The sequence below is a fragment of the Chelonia mydas genome, chromosome 3 (assembly GCF_015237465.2).
Source record: "Chelonia mydas isolate rCheMyd1 chromosome 3, rCheMyd1.pri.v2, whole genome shotgun sequence".
NCBI lineage: Eukaryota > Metazoa > Chordata > Testudines > Cheloniidae > Chelonia > Chelonia mydas.
In genome coordinates this window covers 178973624-178994124 of record NC_057851.1, presented here as the reverse complement: position 1 = coordinate 178994124, position 20501 = coordinate 178973624, and the positions used below count along the sequence as shown (strand labels likewise).

The 20501-nt window shown below is 46.6% G+C and overlaps 1 protein-coding gene across 10 annotated transcripts in view; it reads left to right on the top strand.

Annotated features, from left to right (window-relative positions):
• Positions 1-20501, top strand: part of CCDC88A (coiled-coil domain containing 88A) — a 357211-nt gene that overhangs the window by 232781 nt on the left and 103929 nt on the right. For all 10 annotated transcript variants that reach the window (XM_007070064.4, XM_043543868.1, XM_007070062.4 and 7 more), the window contains one exon: positions 867-1011. In XM_007070064.4, coding sequence (XP_007070126.2) covers positions 867-1011 — 145 coding nt within the window. The remainder of the gene's footprint in view (positions 1-866; positions 1012-20501) is intronic.

Sequence of the window (20501 nt, the reverse complement as noted above, 5' to 3'; positions counted from 1 at the left end):
AGGTCCCATATGAGGAGAGATTAAAGAGACTAGGACTTTTCAGCTTGGAAGAGAGGAGACTAAGGGGGGATATGACACAGGTATATAAAATCATGAGTGGTGTGGAGAAAGTGAATAAGGAAAAGTGATTTACTTGTTCCCATAATATAAGAACTAGGGGCCACCAAATGGAATTAATGGGCAGCAGGTTTAAAACAAAAGGAAGTTCTTCACACAACACTCAGTCAACGTGTGGAACTCCTTGCCTGAGGAGGTTGTGAAGGCTAGGACTATAACAGGGTTGTGAAGGCTAGGACTATAACAGGGTTTAAAATTCATGGAGGTTAAGTCCATTAACGGCTATTAGCTGGGATGGGTAAGGAATGGTGTCCCTAGCCTCTGTTTGTCAGAGTGGAGATGGAAGGCGGGGGGTGGGGGAGTCACTTGATTATTACCTGTTAGGTTCACTCCCTCTGAGGCACCTGGCATTGGCCACTGTCGGTAGACAGGATACTGGACTGGATGGACCTTTGGTCTGACCCAGTATGTCCATTCTTATGTTCTTATCAAGATTCCAGGCCACCATTAATGGCCCACACTTTGCATAGTTACAATAGAACTTCAGAGTAATACTTCGTATTTTTAGCATCAGATACAAGAATGATACATTTATACAAACGTGATGAACACACTCAGTATATTATAAGCTTTGTAATGATACCTTACAAGAGATCTTTTGCATAAAGCATATTCCAGTTACATAATATTCACATTCCAAGCATATTTTCATAAAGCATATGGAGTGCAACGTTACAAATGGCTATTGAATTTTATATTTTTGTGCATTTTGAGGCAGACTATTTTAAAGGTTCATGTTAATTTTTAAGGAGCATGATATGGACAGAAAAAAAATCGAGGAACTCATGGAGGAAAATATGACTCTAGAAATGGCTCAGAAACAAAGCATGGATGAATCATTACATCTTGGCTGGGAACTTGAACAGATTAACAGAACTACTGAGCTTTCTGAAGGTAAATGAATACTTGCCACTAGTTTAGATAGAAGTTTGGAATAGCATAGTTAAACAGGGTATCAGATTAATACTATGAAATAATTTTGAAAATACTGATGCTTGAAGTGACCTATTTGCATGCATAGTTATTTCTACAGTCATACATATAAGGTGAAATCATCTTCAGTAGAGCTATACAGGTTTACACCAGCTGACAATTTGACCCAATTTGTTTAATTTAGAAAACAGCATGAAAATAACTAAAAGACCTTTATTTATATAATGATTTTTGTGACGTGCTGAAGAAAAATATACCATTAATATAGAAATTTCCATCTTCTTTGGAATCAACTGGCTAAAACAGACGTCTGTTAATGATGATAGTTCCACTTGGAATGGCCTCTGCACTTTCCCACATGTAAAATTAAAGTCCCTGTGCTGTGCACCTCTGGAATCTCCCTCATCTAGTGCAGGATTCTGAGGCTGTAAAGGGGAGTGGCCGAAACATGGGCATAGTTTGACTTCTGTATTTGGGGGCGGGGGACAGCTCCAGTCAGGCCAATGGGGCTGCACATGGTGGGGGAAATTCTGCGCCTGTCCAAGGCTGGAATTTTGGGGGCAACGCTCTCCCCCCCAAACTACGTCCCTGGGCCCAAACCATCCTTCAATTCTTTGTGAATCTCTGAAGGTGCAGTGAACTCAGTGTGTGTGAAGTGTCCTAAATGCTTCTCTTGTCATTTTTTCTTTTGCCCTGTTTGAGTTATTTTTATTTTAGTTAGATTGTAGTTAGTCAACTTTTCTTTATTTAAGAAAGAAGAAATGGTTCCTGTCCAGCACAGGCATCATCTAGTCCCATACAGAACTGGAGGGTTGGCATAAACCTGGTGATGGTTCTGGACAGATGTGAGGCCTGCTGATCTGTCTCACCCACAGCTTGCAGGGATCATCATCTGAAGCTCTAGAACGGGGTCGGCGACTTTCAGTATGCGGCCCATCAGGGTAATCCGCTGGTGGGCCACGAGACACTTTGTTTACGTTTACCGTCTGCAGGCACGGCCCCCCGCAGTTCCCAGTGGCCGCAGTTACCGGCCAGTGGGAGCTGGAGGAAGCAGCACTACCCTGATGGGCTGCATGCCAAAGGTCACCGACTCCTGCTCTAGAACGTCCTATTGTGGGAATCTCTGCAGGCAAAATCATCAGAAACGCCCAAATTTCCAGGCTGGGATTCCAAGCAGGGCATAGCACAGCCTTCATCAGCTCCAAAATCCTCCCACTCTGGTTTTCCTAAGCTACCTTCAACATCATTGGCAGCGCCTGCTAATTGGCAGAGGAAGTGAAGTCCCAGATTGTTTCCTGAGTGCTGAGACACCCTCAGCACCTAAACATTTTGAAAAATCTTTTCCTGGGCATTATATAGAGAGACCTTATGTATCTTCTGGGTCTCAGTCAGTGTCTCAGTACTTCTTGATATTAACGTTGGCTAAGACTGTTGAATCTGGTTTCAGTGTACTGACTTTGAAACCAGCCAAGACTCAAAAGGCCAGCCTTTCTACTCCCACTCCCAAGACACCTAATGTTGTAGGCACTGGTGTTGATGCTTCAGATCTGAGAACAAGCCAAAAAGAGCTTTACCTGAATCTTGCTTCAATATAATCTGCTGGTACCAAATCCCTAGATATGCAGGGTTTTCCTGTTTGTATGCAATTACCTGGACAAGGAGTGGAGAAAGCATATTGAGAGGAGCTACCTGGTTTCAATAGAGCAGAGCTATCAAAAGAATTTATATACAGTGATTCTTGGGACCATATTACCTGAGCACTGGACATATTTGATTTTCCCAGTGCCATATTGCCCACATTCTAGTCCCAGTACATATTCTACTTCAAGGTTGGAAAGAATTATGAGCTTTCACCCTTTGTCTGAACCGTCACCAGATCCAGTGAAATAGTTTGGTCTAACACTTGAGAGCAGTTTGAGAGGGGTTCAGTTGCTTCAGATAACTTGCAAGTCATGGATTCATAACTGAGAACAGACACAAATTAATCAAATGTATAGCTATGTGGGGACATTTCTTTCCCACACTATGGGTGAAAATTGCTAACTATCAGGCACTGTGAGCACTATATCAAGGGACGTACTTCTGACCTTTAGTAACAGCCCTCTAGGAACAACAGAGGGTTGGTGACCACTCTGCTGGATTCCAAAGGGGATTTTCCTGATTACCAACCAACCAGAAGTTATCCCTGAGATACTTTTCCTTCTGACTATAGTACTGACCTCAAACAGCAAGCCCGACAACCATTTTGGGAGCAAAACCAAAATATCTGTCTTAGGGGTAAAGCATATCTGTCTCCAGACTTTGGTTCAGAGCTACATGGGCGTCTTGTCCCAGTCCTTGGAACTTTGTATAAACAAAGAACAAGCTGTACCCTTTGGAACCCTAACCTTAGCCCAGGAAGCTCTACTGACTTAAATTGTAACCCAAGCCCCAGGAGGCCTACTCTTTGCAACTAAAACTCTTGACCAGAGAGCCCTGCTGACCCAGACCCTAACCCAACCCTAACCGTAGGCAGGGGAGCCCTGCTGACTCTAATCCTAACTGTAGGCCAATGAGCTCTTTTTGTAACCCTAGGCCGAGGATCCCTATTGAACCAGCCCCTTAGACTGGAGGGCCATATAGTTTGTAACCCTGACCCTAAATTGGGGAGTCCTACCCTTTTAAAATCTAACCATAGACCACTACTGACTCCAAACCCAACTGTTGGCCAGGAAGCCTACAGCTCGAACCCTAATCATGGGCTGGTGATAGGGCTGTGACCTTAGGCCAAATGACACCCCCCCCCCCCCCCCGTCTATTTGTTAAACTTTTGAATACCTTATTTTTATTGCATTTTAACCCATTTCACGATTTTGATACATGATTTTCATGCATGATTTATCACTGTCATATAAGATGATAAATTTGCATGCTAGGATCTGTAAATCTGTATTTATTCATGCCATATATAAGCAAATTCATTCTTCTTTGAGTGATGTCTCTGTGGGTGCTCTACTTCACGTGTCAGTGCGGCCTGGCACTGTTGATCGGAGATTTTCAATAGTAGTGTCCATCTGGGTTGCGCTTGTGCAGTGGTCGCCTTGCAGTACTGTTGGCACCCCTTCTAGCGCATGTGACCAAACCCCCTCAGTTCCTTCTCAACCATCCTCAGGGACAGAGAGACAAAGCTCCGTAATGGTGTTGACAACAAACCTAGAAAAGGAATTAGAAATAGTATTATTTAGAAATAGTTAAGTTTCAGTTAGTAGTTAATTATAGTTTCAACAAAACTCCACACACCCTTTAGTATCTTTTCTCTGATAAAAGTTACCTCAGCGAGGAACCTTAACAACAGGCCTGGTTCTCCAGGCTTTAAGACATGCAACTCTTGTAGGGATTCTACGCCCATTTTGGGATTCACTATGTGTCACTCACACCACAAAACTGCACTTACTGCAGCAATGTCAGGGCTAGAGCCAGGTGTGATAGAGATCTCCACCTGAAACCTTTCCTCACGGAAAAGTCTCTCCAGCCAGCCTCTGACCCCGAATAACAGGACCCCTCAACTGGGGACTCTCGAGGCATGTCATCACTGGAGGTGGGAAAGACTCCTTTCTCCAAGAAAACGAGGAAAAAAGCAATGTTGTCCCCACAAAGAGAGAACCGTTAAAATGAAAACTGTCTCCTGCACAGTTGCCATCCTCAGTGCCACCCATGCTGAGAGTGAGCACCTTTGAGGTACTGGGAACCTCTGGCCCCACCCACTCTGGGGCCTCTGCTGTCAAGGGTAAGGAGAGAAGAGGCAAACACAAGCCAGTCTCCTCCTCTAGGGCACTGAAAACGCAGGTGAAAGTGACGGCATCGCAGGCATCTCCAATAACTATGCCAATACCACCAACAGTATCGGCACTGACCGAGAGATCTAAAATGGCACCATCAGCACCAGTTAAACCACTGCACACACAAACGGCACTGACCATGGCAACATCAAAATCGTCAAGACCCATGAACACTGCACCAAAATCCTTGGCACCTTGTTGGTTTACGCAACATGCCGACATGACGATGTCCTCCACTCCAGGCTCTCCATTATTCAGCATGGACAGCTCTCTGGTGCAGACAGCATAGGAGCAACCAAATTTTCCCATTGCCCCACCTTTTTCAGGCAAGGAGGACAATGACAAGGAGGAGGGCATCTTCTCATCATACCATTCCTCGCCCACTGGCACAGGACCATTGCTGGGACCCATCAGATCCAGGGACCACATGCCTGAGATATGCAACCATGAAAGGAAAACCCATGGATGTGCCTACCCATACCTTTCGCAATGCAATGGCCAAAATAGGACCCATGGGCGACCTACAGGGCACACTGTCTCAGACCTCCCACTCCTCAGAGACATATACGCCCCATAATGGCCTCCTTACAGGAGGTCTCGGAGACCCCTGAGGAAATGGGACAGGAAAGAGACGAAGACACGGAACAGCACATTTTGCCTGCCCACAATTCACCTTCATCACTGGATGAGGCAGCAATGCTACTGCCCCCCACTGCAGTAGACGATTTCAAACAATTTCAGGAGTTATTCCGCCAAGTAGCACAAAGCCAGAACATCCCTTTCAAGGAGGTGACGGAAAACCAACACAGACTCCTTGAAATTTTACACACTGCCTCCATGTCAAAGATAGCTCTACCCTACCAACGATGTGTTGATGGAACCGGCAGACACAGTCTCGCAAACACCAGCAACTATTCCCCAATGTGTAAGAGAATTGACTGAAAATACTTTGTACCAACAAAAGGGATGAACTTCCTTTTTTTGCACCCCCAGCCCAACTCCCTACTGGTGGAAGTGGCAAATGAACGAGGGAAACAGCCACAGAATAGGTTGTCTGCTCTAGATAAAGACTAGAAGAGACTAGACCTATTTGGCCATAAGGTCTGTTGTTCTGCGGCCTTACAGTTCCTCACTACCAACTATGCTGCCCTCCTGCTGAAATATAATTATGATAATTATAACAAAATGAACAAATTCCTCAATGACATCCCTGAGGAAAAACTAGAACAATTCAAGGCCATTATTAGCAAGGGACAATTTGTTGCCAGAACAGTGCTGCATGCATCCATTGATGTGGCAGACATGGCCACATGAATGACAGCCACGGCAGTAGTCATGCGCAGAGCATCATGTCATCCGGGATCCCAAAAGACCTCCAAGGGAAGATAGAGGACCTACCATTCAATAGAGAAAAACTGTATTCTGCCAGAATGGATGAAGTTCGTCACTCCATGAAGGACTCACTGGCGACTCTCCTCACTCTAGGTGTTTATACACCCACAAGAATGCAGAGACGATACCAATTGTACCAACGTGGTAGAGACAACACCTTGCCATGGCAACAGAGGTCATATGACTCCCAGAGACAGAGACAACGACCGCAGAGACGCCGAACTCAGCAGAAGCAGTCTGCAAAATCTCAAACAATGCCAGCCAAGCCACAATTTTGAAACATTCGTCAAGGGTCTGAAAGATCTCCCCTGTCAAACAGTGCCAACTACAGAAATTACCCACATTTTTGGTCACCGCCTATGCCCTTTTTATTACACCTGGGCACCCATCACCATGGACCAATGGGTACTAGAGATAATAAGGTCGGGTTGCTCCATCCCACTCGTTCCACCCCACCTGCCCAGTCTTCCTCTCTGCCTCTCTTCAGGGACCCTTCTCATAAGTACTGCCTACAACAAGAAATAAATCATCTTCTACAGTTAGGTGCCATGGAACATGTTCTATCACAACACAAGGGGAAGGGTTTCTATTTCCACTACTACTTAATCCAGAAGAAAAACTGAGGATGGAGGCCTATGTTCCCTTCCCTGTAAGCTGTGCGGTTGGACGGCCGCCCAGGAGAGATTCAAGTGCCGCGCAGCTGATTAGCAGAGCTCTCACATCCAGCAGTGTGTGTTCAGGTGCCCCTCCCCCTGCTGCTTTGCTGCCATGTTACTCCGTCCTGCAGCTGCTCCCGGGACCCTTCTACTGGCTGTGTAGAGCCGGGGGGGGGGGGAAGGGGGTGCTGATGTCAGGGTGTCACCCTTCCACTGACCCATACCTCATCTCTGCAGAGCAGGGCAGAGGGGAAAGCCTGGATCAAGACTCGGAACTGCTGCAGTCTGCGGTCTGAATACTCCAGCCTCTGGGTGATGAGTGAGTGCCTTTCTGAAAGAGACAGCACACTGTCTCTGAGACTTCCCCAGCAGCCAGGTCACACAGTCTCTGTCTCTCTGGCCCCCCCCACACACACACTCTCTCTCCCCCCACTCTCCCCTGCCCATGTACCTCATCTCCTCAGATATGGGGCAGGGGAGACAGAGCTGAGAGTCAGGACAGAGCAGGAGAGCTTTCAGTGAGTGACTTAAAGAGACAGCACACAACGTCTCTTAGGAACGTCCCCAGCAGCCATCGCACACACTGTCTGTGTGTGTGTGTCTCTGTCTCTGTCTGTCTCTCTCACACACACACACACACACACTGTGTCACACTCACCTCCCAACACATATTTGTATTATTGTTGCCGTTACTTCTTGGTACTTCCTACAATGCACATATATTATCTGTAATTTTATTCTTTCAAAGTGTGTTATTTTAGTGTTTTGACTGGTCTTTGCATTTCATAATTTTTATTTCTCTTACATTTAAATTTAATTCTTTGAATAGTGAGTTCTAAAATGCCTAACCTGTCCTGGCTGGAGTAATTATCCCTATAGTAACTTTTTAAAAATATATATTATATCTAGGTTTTTTTGTTTCTACTGGTGGTGCACATCCGCACATACCTTGGTGCACATAACATTTATTCTGCATCTGGATGGAAAAAATTAGAGGGAACATTGGTGTAGACCCATTTTAGATCTCAGAAAACTCAACAAGTTCATACGAACCAAAGATTCAAGATGGTCAGACTGGCCTCAATAATATCAGCACTGAAAAGGGGGGACTGGTTCTCAGCCCTCGACCTTCCATATCACCGTACATCCCGCACACAGGAGGTTCTTAAGTTTCATAGTGGGAAGTGACCACTTTGAGTAAAAAGTTCTACCATTTAGACTGTCGACCACTCTGAGGGTATTCTCCAAAACCCTTGCGGTAGTAATGGCACATCTGCGCAGGCAAGGGATCATAATATTCCCATATCTAGACAATTGTCTACTGAAGAGTCCCACCCAAGTAGAAACAATAGACATCAGTCAAAGGACTACCATCCTTTTTTGGAGCCTAGGGTTATGATTAAATGAACAAAAATCAACCTCAGTCCCAGTACAACAATTGGACTTCATTGGCACACACCTGGACTTCATAGAGGCCAGACCGTCACTCCCAGTGACCAGATTCCTGACACTGACCAACCTCATATTGGTAGTCACAAACAGCCTGCGGGTATCAGCACGCACCTGCCTATACTTACTAGGTTACACGGCTGCCACCACTTTTGTAGAAGGGTATGCTCAACTACTTATATGTTGCCTAGAAGGCTGGCTAAGTGCGGTATACATTACCAAATGAGCACAACCTGAACAAAAGTCTAACAGTGACAATGAATGTCCAACAATCATTACAGTGGTGGACACAACCAGAGATCGTGTGCACGTGGGTCCCTTTTCAACAGGACCCGCTATCTGTACTGATCACAACAGATGTCTCGCTGATTGGTTGGGGTGCCTATGTGAACCACCACACAATCCAGGGGACGTGGTCTCCCATGGAGACACAGTTACGCATCAACCTCCTCAAACTACGCGCAGTTCACAATACATATGCTCACTTCCTTCCACTGATAAAGAACAAAACAAATACGAGCAATGACCAAAAACATTGCATGAATGTTCTACATAAATTGGCAAGGGGGAGCCTGCTCCTGTTGCCTATGCATTGAGACCATGAAACTGTGGAACTGGTGCATAACCCACAACTTCAGTATCACCACCTCCTATATAACCGGTTACCAAAACATGACAGCGGACACACTAAGCAGACATTTTTCCCAGGACCACCAATGGGAACTGTACAACAGTGTTACAACCCATATTCCAATTATGGGGGTTCCCCCTCATCAACCTGTTCATGACATCACAGAACCAAAAGTGTCCACATTTTTGCTCATGAGCAAGACTGGGGCACCAATCTTTAGGGGACACTTTCCGAATCAGATGAGACGCTCCTCTTCTTTATGCATTCCCGCAGATAGAGATGATGTCATGAGTAACACACAGGATATGGGCAGACAAAGCCAAGGTCATGCTAATAGTCCCAACGTAACCCAGACAGACCTTGTATCCTTACCTGATGTGCATGGCGACCTGCACTCCATGATCTCTCCCACTCAGGTTGGACCTGTTATCACAGGACAATGGCCAGATTCTCCACCTGAATCTGGAGACACTTCACTTGAAGGTGTGGCTCCTCCATGGCTCCGTCATGATGAGTTAACCTGTTCAGAACAGGTTAAATACATATTACTAAACAGCAAGAGACTAATCACAAATACTACTTACATCCAAAAATGGAAAAGATTCTCCTTATGGTGTCAGAACAAACGAAAAACTGCAGTCACGGCACCACTTCCATTGGTGTTAGACTACATACTGGAATTAAAAAATCCAGGACTTTCAACAAGTCCATTAAAGTGCATCTTGCAGTCATTACCCCACCTTCCATCACAAAATCGACAGAATGTTAATATTTGCACACCCAATTACTAAAAGCTTTTTCACAGGGATACAGAATGTTTATCCAGAAATATGCATCCCAACTCCAGGATAAGACTTAAACCTGGTCCTCAGAGGCCTCACCAGATCTCTGTTTGAACCATTAGCTACCTGCTCTCTACTTTACCTGTCTATGAAGTTAGCATTCTTAGTCACAATCACATCTGCACGACGAGAAAGCAAATTAGGAGCTCTCATGGTGTACCCTCCATACCCCATATTTTTTAAGGATAGGGTCACATTGAGACCACACCCCAAATTCATGCCCAGAGTATCTCAGCATTTCATCTCAACCGGCCGATCCACCTGCCTACATTCTATCCCAGACTTCATGGAAATACACAAGAGGCTATTCTGCATACCTTGGACTATCAGATGCACAATTGCATTCTACTTAGAACTAAGCTTTTTCGAATCTCTCCAAGGTTTTTTGTGTCCATTACAGAGCGTTCCAAAGGCTCTGCTATATCCACACAGAGACTATCAAAATGACTATCTACTTGCATGCATTTATGTTATCAACAAAACAAAACGGACCCCCTCCCCGCCATCAGGGATCAAAACTGATTTGACAAGATATATGATTACCTCAATAGCCTTCTTGAACAATGTACCCATTATAGACATCTGTAGAGCGGCCACCTGGGCCTCAGAACACACACTCACAAACCAGTATGCAATAACTCAAAGCTCAGGCTCAGATGTGATCCTAGGACTAACGGTACTAGCCTCATCTGTACATAAAACTCCGAAGACCCTTCAATCCTGAGCGGGGCACTGCTCTACAATCACGTGGAGCACGACAGGGACATCACTCGAAGAAGAGAAGGTTACTCACCCTGTGCAGTAACTGAGGTTCTTCAAGATGTGTGTCCCTGTGGGTGCTCCACTACCCACTCTCCTTCCCTCGACTTCGGAGTTTTCAGTAAGGACTCTACGGTGGAGAAAGAACTGAATGGGTTGGGTCACGTGCTAGAAAAGGCATCAACAGTGCTGCAAGATGACCGCTGCGTACATATGACTCAGACAGACACTGCTACCAAGAATCTCCGATTAATGGTGCCCGGATGCACTGACACCTTTAAGTGGAGCACCCACAGGGACATACATCTTGAAGAACCTCAGTTACTGCACAGAGTGAGTAACTTTCTCTTTCATCTTAGCTTATAAAAACTTTTTAATTTTAAGAATAACTGAAATGTACTAACATCAAGAAATTGAACTATGCACCAAAATTGGGTAGACAAGTCTTAAAACACAAGTACAGTTTCACAATTACACAATAAAACAAAGGTTCACAATATCGCATCTGCGCTCTCACTTCGTTCTCATATCTCACTGGCTGACCAGTGATACCCTGTCCCTTATATACCCACAAGGGCATGGCTGACAACATTCTAAGAGGTTCAAGGAAAATGTAGTTCTCAGAAAGTCTGGAAAGTTCCATGAGATTCTACAAAGGTTCAGAACATTCTAGGAGGTTAGTGAAAAATGAATGCACATATGGAATACCTGAAACATTTTACTTCAAACATTCTATTTTTCCTTTTGTCGCTAACAACAAAAACAGCGCCCCGAGCCCGACACCCCTGAAGCACGGCACCCCAGGAGGTCTCCTGGGTCATCTGCCCCTAAATTGGGCCCTGGCTGGGGATCCCTACTAAACCCAACCTTAACCTGAGGCCAGGAGGACCTACCCTTTGCAGCCCTAACCCTGGAGTGGGGAGCCCTACTGATCCTAAACCTAGGCTGGGGAGCCCTGCTGACCCCAACCCTAATCCTAAATCCTGAGAGATCTACTGACCACAATCCTAACCCTTTAGGGAGCCCTAAAGAACCCAACCTTAATCCTAGGCCTGAGAACTCTACCCTTTCTAAACCTAAACCCCGGCTAGGGAGCCCATTTGACCCCAAGTTTAATCCTAGGTGAAGGAGTCCTATCCTTTGTAAACCTAGCTCTAGTCCGGGGAACCCAACTGACCCCAACTCTTACCCTAGCCGATAGGCATTATCACATTACCCAACTGACCCCAACTCTTACCCTAGGCGATAGGCATTATCAGGACAGGATTGTATTTCTAACAGTCCAATAGCACCTTATTTCAGTGTGACTAGTTTGGAATGTAAGGATGTGACCGTTCGCTTCTCAGCTTATGGCTGCCTCTGCTACTTAGGCAAAGGCCTTAGCCTAAGAACAGGGCCTCAGGCTGTCACAGTAAGAGAAGGCCCTTACACCAGCAGACAGTGATTTTGATTCTCTCTTTTATACCTCTGTAACTAGCTAAATGATAAACCTATACCTAAATTCTTAAAGTATAGGCCTTTGCAGACAGGCCTGAATATCTATATCCTAACACCTCACATTCCAAACTAGTCACATTGAAATAAGGCAATCTCGGGCTATTAGAAAGGTGATCTGATCTATCATCTCCAGAGAAAGGGAAGAGCCTAGAGGATGTAAAAGGAAGTTTAGTTTGATAGTTTTCTGTTCGGTAAGAACTCACTTATCAATAGACACAGCTGGGAAACCCTTATGTCTTTATAGATATAGTTGTGAAATCCACACTTCTGTATTGTTTTGTCATTATAGTTCCCACTTTGCTATTGTTTGTTTGCATGGTCTCTATCTGGTTCTGTGATTGTTTCTGTCTGCTGTATAATTAATTTTGCTGGGTGTAAACTAATTAAGGTGGTGGGATATAATTGATTAAATAATCATGTTATAATGTGTTAGGATTGGTTAGTTAAATTTCAGTAAAATGATTGGTTAAGGTATGGCTAAGCAGAACTCAAGTTTTACTATATAGTCTGCAGTCAATCAGGAAGTAAGGGGGTGGGGAATGGGAACAGGGAATGGGGGTTTGGGAAATTGGAATCATGTTTTGCTAAGGGGGGGAATGGGAAGAAGGACACAGGTAAGGCTCTGTGGTGTCAGAGCTGGGAAGGGGGACACTAAGGAAGGAAACTGGAATTATGCTTGCTAGAAGTTCACCCCAGAAAACATCGAATTGTTTGCACCTTTGGACTTCGGGTATTGTTGCTCTCTGTTCATGCGAGAAGGACCAGGGAAGTAAGTGGGTGAAGGAATAAGCCCCCTAACACCAAGTATGATAATCTTGTTTATATCTTTGTATTGTGAATTACAAATATGTGTGATATATCTGTATTTCAAACTTTGTGCTGTGTTTCTGGGTGATACCCCCAGACAGATTGGCATCAGCATTATCCAGCCTGCTTGATGGCCTATCAAAGGCAATCAGCTATACAATTAACCCATTGAGAGATGGCAGGGGCTACAACTTATGAGTTAGCAAGACATGTAGGGGCATGCTTGTGGACAGAGAACTCTAAGGCTTTTCTATGCCATGTGCTGTAAGTTTGTGTTTGGGACAAAGGGAGTACGAGCCACATGGCAAAAGAATATAAAAGGCTGCTGCATCTTCCCCAGTTTGGTCTTCAGTTTTGCTTCCAACCTCTGGAAATTGGGGTTCTCTACAAACAGTTCAAAACAAACTGAAGCATTGAACAAAGGACTGAATGGCCCATCCAAGCTGTGGATGTGCTCCAGAGGAACTTTCAAGCCAGCAAACTCACCACTACTGCTAAGAACCTGTAATATGGTCTTAAGTATGTATCTGACTCCTTTAACAATATAACAACTCTCTTTTTGGTTTTTTTTTCTTTTATAATAAACCTTTAGTTTTAGATACTGAAGGATTGGCTGGCAGTATGATATTTTGGGTAAGATCCAAACTAATACTGATCTGGTAAAGTGGCTGCCCCTTTGTGGATCAGAAGACCATTTTGTATAGTGAGCGGAGTTTTTAAATAACTTCTCACTGTACTGGACCGTCGTGCTGATTGAGAACCAGAGAACTGGAATGCAATAAAGGGAGCTGTGTGATTTCCTTTTTAGCTTCTTGATAACCAGTGTGGGGATCAGGAGCACAATTTGTGACTGGTTGGTGAGTCTAACTTCAGTGTTAACCACCAGTGTTAGGAGAATCTGCTCTCCTTTTTGCAGCCTGCCATGACCTTGGCATTTTCAGTGAAGGCTACCCTAGGTCACAATGGACACAGCCCAGCAACGTCTGTGTTGGAATTCCTCTCCTACAACCATCACCAACTATGATCCTAACCACCGATGTCTCCCTAATCGGTTGGGAGGCACATCTACACAAACACACAGTGCAGGGCAGAAGGTCATCCACCGAATCCACCTTACACATCAACCTCCTAGAACTACGAGTGGTCCGCAATCCCTGCCGACATTTCCTACTTCTCAAACATAATACCGTAAGAGTGATGACAAACAATCTCGCCTGCTGTATTACATAAACAGGCAGGGCAGACTGTGGTCCCACCCTTTATGCTCAGAGGTGATCAAATGGAGGAACTGGTGTATCCAGAACAACATCTGCATTTCAGCCACGTACCTCCCGGGACACCAGAATACCAGTACGGATGTACTGAACAGGACGTTCTCACACAATCATGAGTGGGAGCTGGATATGTGAGCACTTTAACCCATATTCAACCGATGGAGCCATCCCACCATAGATCTCTTTGTCACTCAACACAACGCCCATTGCCCTCAATTCTGTTCCAGAGCAGGAATGGGGTGCAGATCTCTGGGAGACGCGTTCTTCATAACCTCTAACGCACCACTCCTTTATGCCTTCCCTCCCTTTCCCCTCCTATTCTGAGTACTTCACAAAATACAGAAGGACCGAGCTCGTGTCATACTAATAGCTCCAACATGGCCACGACAGATCTGGTCTACTTACCCTCTACACATGATGGTATGCTGACCGATCTCTCTCCACCTAATGCAGGGGCTCCCCTCAAAGGATGCATTCTCCTTCCCCATCCGCAGATGCTCCACCTCAAAGCCTGGCTCCTCCATGGTTCCAGGGTCTGGAAATCACCTGTTCAGACACGTCAGACACATACTTTTGAATAGCAGGCATGACACGACCAGAACATTTACATTCACAAGTGGACTAGATTTCACTGCTGATGTGCTTCACACCACATTGACACAGCACACACTCCATTGCCACTTATTCTTGACTACATTCTACACTTTAAATAGTCAGGATCGGCCAATAGCTCTATAAAGGTACACTTGGCAGCAATCACTACTTTTCACTCCCCCGTTGATGGCCACTCCGTCTTCACACATCCACTCATAAAACGCTTCTTGAGGAGTATTCAAAATCTCTATCCCCATATACGAGACCTGATACCGACCTGGGAACCCAGCCTAGTCCTACATTCTCCAACTAAGCTCCTGTTTGAACCAATGGCAACCTGTTCTTATGTACATCTATCAATGAAAACGGCTTTTCTTGTCACCATCACCTCTGCTAGGCAAAATCTCGGCCCTCGTGGCATATCTACCATAGGCACCATTTTATAAAGACAAAGTTACACTACGCCCACACCCAAGATTCTTACCTAAATTCCCAACATCTTTTCATCTCAGTCAATCGATAAACCTCCCTTGCTTCTTCCCGAAGCCTCACAGTAATCAACAGGAGGGAGCTATACACACCGTATGTGTGAGGAGCACAATTAGCCTTCTACTTGGACAGGACTTAACTCTTCTGGAAGTTGCCATGATTGTTCCTCCCCACCACCAGATAATCCCGAGGCAGTGCTATATTTAAACAATACCTCTGTAAATGGATCTCAGAGTCTATACGTTTATCTTACGAACTCCACGATAGACAACGTCCTACCTCAATCAGAACATATTCCACATGATCGTTATCTCCCTGATTGCTTTCTTAATAATGTCTCCATTGATGACATTTGTAAGACTGCCACATGGGCATTGACAGACACTTTAACCCAGCACTATGCTGTTATGCACAATGCCATAACAGACACTCTCCTTGGACATGCTGTCCTATCCTCAGCAGTACATGTCGCTCCAAAACCCCAGCCTTCCAACTATGGGCACTACTTTATTGTCATCTACAGAGGAGCACTCAAAGGGATATCACTCAGAGAATAGAGAGTTACTCTCCCTGTGCAGTAACTGAGGTTCTTTGAGATGTGTGTCCCTATGGGTGCTCCACTACCTGCCCTCCTCCCCTCTGCTTTGGAGCTGAAAATATACGCTCTGCATCAGAGAAGGAACTGGGGGTGGTCGGACTGCACAGCACTATGTATACGTTCCGCATACAGTGTAAGAGAGGGGAGGTGTGCATGTGTGGTCCGACAGGCACCGCTGATGAAGATCTCCGAGCCCAGATGCAGGTGGCACGGTTGCACCTACAGTGGAGTACCCATAGGGAGACACATCTCGAAGAACCTTACTTATTGCAGAGGGTAACTAACCCTTTCTTTTCAACTTTTTGGTACTGGCTTCCTTCCTTCCTAAACTGTTTCAGGGAGATCTCAGGGACTGGTGCTGGTCCACGGAACTGTTTTTGAGAACACTGTATCAAAGCATACCCGGCTAGATTGAAGGCAGCATCTATAGGATGTCTTTGCACAATGTTCCTCATACAGTTTTGCAGAGCTGCTACCTGAAGTTCTCTGTATGTGCTTCAAGCAAATGTTTCCCTAGCTGAGCTCTGATTTGGAAAAGTGAAATTGCAATAATTTGTAATGCTTTCTTGAGCTGGCATCCAGAGCTGATATTTATTTTGGTAGTTCTTCTTTGAGTGCTTATTCATGTCCATTCCACGTTAGGTTCATGTTCACAGTCTTTGATTTTTCCCTCAGTGATATCCATTGGGCCTGCTCTAGCACCCTCTGTTGCCGCGCACTCATCTGCTGGTATAAAGGGCCTGGCCAACTCCACACCCTCTCAGTTCTTTCTTACTGTCTATGATGGTTGCTAGAACAGCTCCTCTTGCTTTAGCAAACTCTTACTCAGTGGTTTTAGTTTAGTCCTTTTCCCTGATTTTTCTATCCCAGTTCTTTATTTTCTCGGTATGGACTGTTGTAGATTAGTCGTATATAGTTAGTTGGCACTTCTCGCCCTGTTAGCAGATTTTCGTCCACTCCCGGTGCCAGGGCATGCCTCAGTCCCCAGGTTTCAAGCCCTCTGCCTCCTGCAGCAAGCCCATGCCTGTAAGTGACCTTTACTCTTCTCTGAACAAATGGTTGTGAAGCTTCACGGCCTGAAGGATTCTAGAGTCACTCTGAGTCCCTGGGTCTATATGCACCAGCGCCTTCAAGGAAACACTTCAGGCCTCAACAACCGGTCTGCTTCTTGGCTTCAGCACCGCACCAGGACCTGTTTGAGAAGCAAATTGGGTTATAAATGAAGACATCTGCCCCCACCCTCTTCAGCCTTGCTACCGGTCTCTCACAGATACTCCGGAGGCCCCAAGCAGAACTTTTGAGGAGGTGCCCAAAGACGTTATACTAGTTTCTGAACTGGATCCTGCCCTCATTTTGTTTTCAAACTCTCTTTCCCGCTTCAGCCTGGACTGCTGGATACTGAGTACAGTGGAGGAAGGTTACACTCTCCAGTTTATTTCTATCTCTCCCTCCCAACCACTTCCTCATCCCTCTTCAGGAACCCTTCTCATGAGCAGCTTTTACCCCAGGAGGCTGTGGAGAAGGTACCTCAGAGCTTGAGAGGGAAAGGGTTTTACTCCCGTTATTTCATAATCCTGAAGACCAAATGGGGGTCTCAGACCCATCCTTGACCTGCATTTCCTCAACAGTTATCTCAAGAAACTCTGGAGAGGCACACATATGCGCTGGTATAAGGGCCGTCACTGGCTCCCCCTTCGCTCAGTTCCTTCTTACCGCCGGTGATGGTGCTGGAACATCTCCTTGCTTCGCAAGCTTTTCTTTCTGTCTCTACTGTGCCTAGTAGTGAATTTGTTGTGTATAGTAGTTTTAAAGTTGTATAGTTAATAGTTCCCTTAGTGTTAAGTTAGAAATAGTTAGTCGCAGGCAGGACTCAGTCTAAGGATGGGACATGCCCCGGGCCCCAGGCTTCAAACCTTGTGACTGTTGCAAAAAACCCATGGCTGTCAGTTATCCCCATAGAAGCGGCCTAAAGTGTTTAGGGGAAACCCATGTGAGTGACAAGTGTCGCATTTGCAAGAGCTTCAGTCCATGGATCATAAAGGACCGGGACATTCGTCTCCGAGTGCTCCTTATGGACTCCACCAGCCTCGGAGCTGATGGGATCGGACTCTACTCCAACCACTGTGGCCTCAGTGCAGAGCGCGCCACCAGCACTGACCTCTGACCAGCACTGATCCCCATCCCCGGTACCGGCTAAAAAGCAGAGGAAGGCTGGGAGGGGGCATTCTCCTACATCCTGTAAAGGGAAGGAGAGAGTAAGAGGAGAGCAAAGACCCACGCAGTGCAGCCTTTCCCCTCTGGATGGCGGCCAGGCTCCAATGCCTGCTGAGCTGTCAAGCCCAATTCAAGACCCGCCTGCCACCCCAGGAAGCAGCAGAGGCACTGTGCCGTCCATGGCGGAGGCCTTTCAGGTTGCTCATGGCACCATTCTGAAGGGTTGAGACGCCAGTCCCCGGAGCCCCTTCACCAGTTGCCGGATCGCCGGTACGGTTCACCGTGGGCATGTCAACGGTCTCCAACACATCGGTCTTCTCATTCCCACTCCCAATCTACACAGCGGAATCACTCTCTTAAGTGTGAGGTGTTGATCACCAGGATACCGTCACTGATCCTCCGAACACCGCCACCGATCACTGGGGTCACAGCAACCAGTGCCATCACCCCCATACAGGTCCTCAATGGAGGTCTGCACCCAGAGCCAACGGGATTGGGGTAGACAGGCAGCCTTGGTACCGTCCTGGTCCTCCAGTCAAGTCTCTCCCTCCTCGGGCTCGGACAGTGAGGAGGAGACCCTTCCTGCAGGCCAAGACCACCCACTGGGGGCACAGGTATTCCCCTCTGGGCCACCAGTGGCAGCATGGCCCCAGGGCCAGTGACCGGCTCATTGGCAACTATGGAACCCCTGGGGATTTCCCCACCCATTGCAGGAGCATAGGTTGGCCTTGGGGACTTCTGAAATATAGTCAGTGACAGTCTCCCACCCGCCCCCCAGTGAGGCAATAACGGGGTCCTCTTAGTCGGTTCCCCAGTATGATGCAAGACCCCACCAGGACTCATGGGGCTGGAAGCCGAGGAACTGGCGGAGCCCTCAGACTCCCTGTTCAATGTGCTAAGTGAAGCAAGGTGGCATTGTCAGTGCACAAGGGAGTGGTGAAAATGACTAAGGCCCTGTGCCAGACACCCTCCTCCCTGCCCCCCATCTCCAAGTGGGCGGAAAGAAAATACTACGTCCCCAGTAAGGGGTACTGACTATCTTTATACCCACCCTGCCCCAAGCTCACTGGTTGTGTTGGCAGCTAATGAGTGTGATAGACAGGGCCAACTGGGAACAACACCTAAGAACAAGGAGGCAAAGAGGCTCGATCTCTTTGGTAGAAAAATTTATTCTACGTCCAGCCTCCAGCTGAGAGTGGCCAACCGTCAGGCCTTACTTGGCTGTTACAATTTTAATATTTGGTATTCCATGGCCAAGTTTACAGATTCGCTGCCAGAGGAGCCCAGGAAGGAATTCCTGGATATCCTCAATGAGGGCAGAGTTGTGGCCAGGGCAGCGCTCCAAGCGGCCTCAGATGCGGCAGACTCTGCAGCCTGGTCATGGCTTCAGCCATTTCTATGAGGTAGATGTCCTGGTTGCAGTCATTGGGCCTATCGATGGAGGTTCAACAATCCATCCAAGACCTCCCATTCGATGGCCTGGCATTGTTTTTGGAGCAAACAGACAGTAAATTACATGGCCTGAAAGACTTTAGGGCTACCTTGCGCTCCCTGGGCCTTTACATGCCAGGACCGGTGAGGAAGCTGTTTAAGCGACAACAGCCCCACCAGTTTGGGAGCCAACCTCGGTCAGAGCCCTTCCGCAAGAAGGGCAAGGACTATAAGTTCCAGCAAGGCCATCAGCCGGCACCTTCAGCTCACTTGAGCTCCCCCCCCGTAACTAATCAGGTAACAAGCAGGCATTTTGAGGGTGTGCTTGAGAGCAACCTTCCAGTCTGTGTCCTGGATCCTGCTCCCATGTTATTTTCCAACTATTTGTCCCCCTTCCTCCCTGCCTGGGCTTCTGTAACATCGGTCCAATGGGTCCTCAGTACAGTAGCAGGGGGATATACCCTCCAGTTTATTTCTATCCACCCCTCCCACCCTCCGTCCCCGTCCCTCTTCAGGGATACTTCTCACGAGCATCTGCTCGCTCAAATGCAGGGCCTTCTGTGGGTGGGAGCCATGGAGGAAGTCCCTCTGCGCTTGAGGGGGAAAGCATTTTATTCACAGTATTTTTTTTATCCCAAAAGCCAAGGGGGGCCTATGCCTCATCCTCGACCTGCGAAACATCAACAAGTATCTCAAGAAGTTGAAGTTCCACATGGTCTCCTTGGCCTCCATCATTCCTTCCCTGGATCCAGGAGACTGGTACGCTGCCCTCGATCTGAAAGATGCTCACTTTCACATATCAATATTTCACTGACACAGACTGTTCCTACATTTCGTAGTTGGGACCACCCAATGCCAATTTGCAGTGCTCCCTTTTGGCCTACCAACAGCAAAAATGGTGTTTACGAAATACATGTCAGTGGTGGTGGCCTACCTCAGATGTCGGGATATCCAGATTTACCAGTACCTTGATGACTGACTCATCAACAGCCGGTCCAGG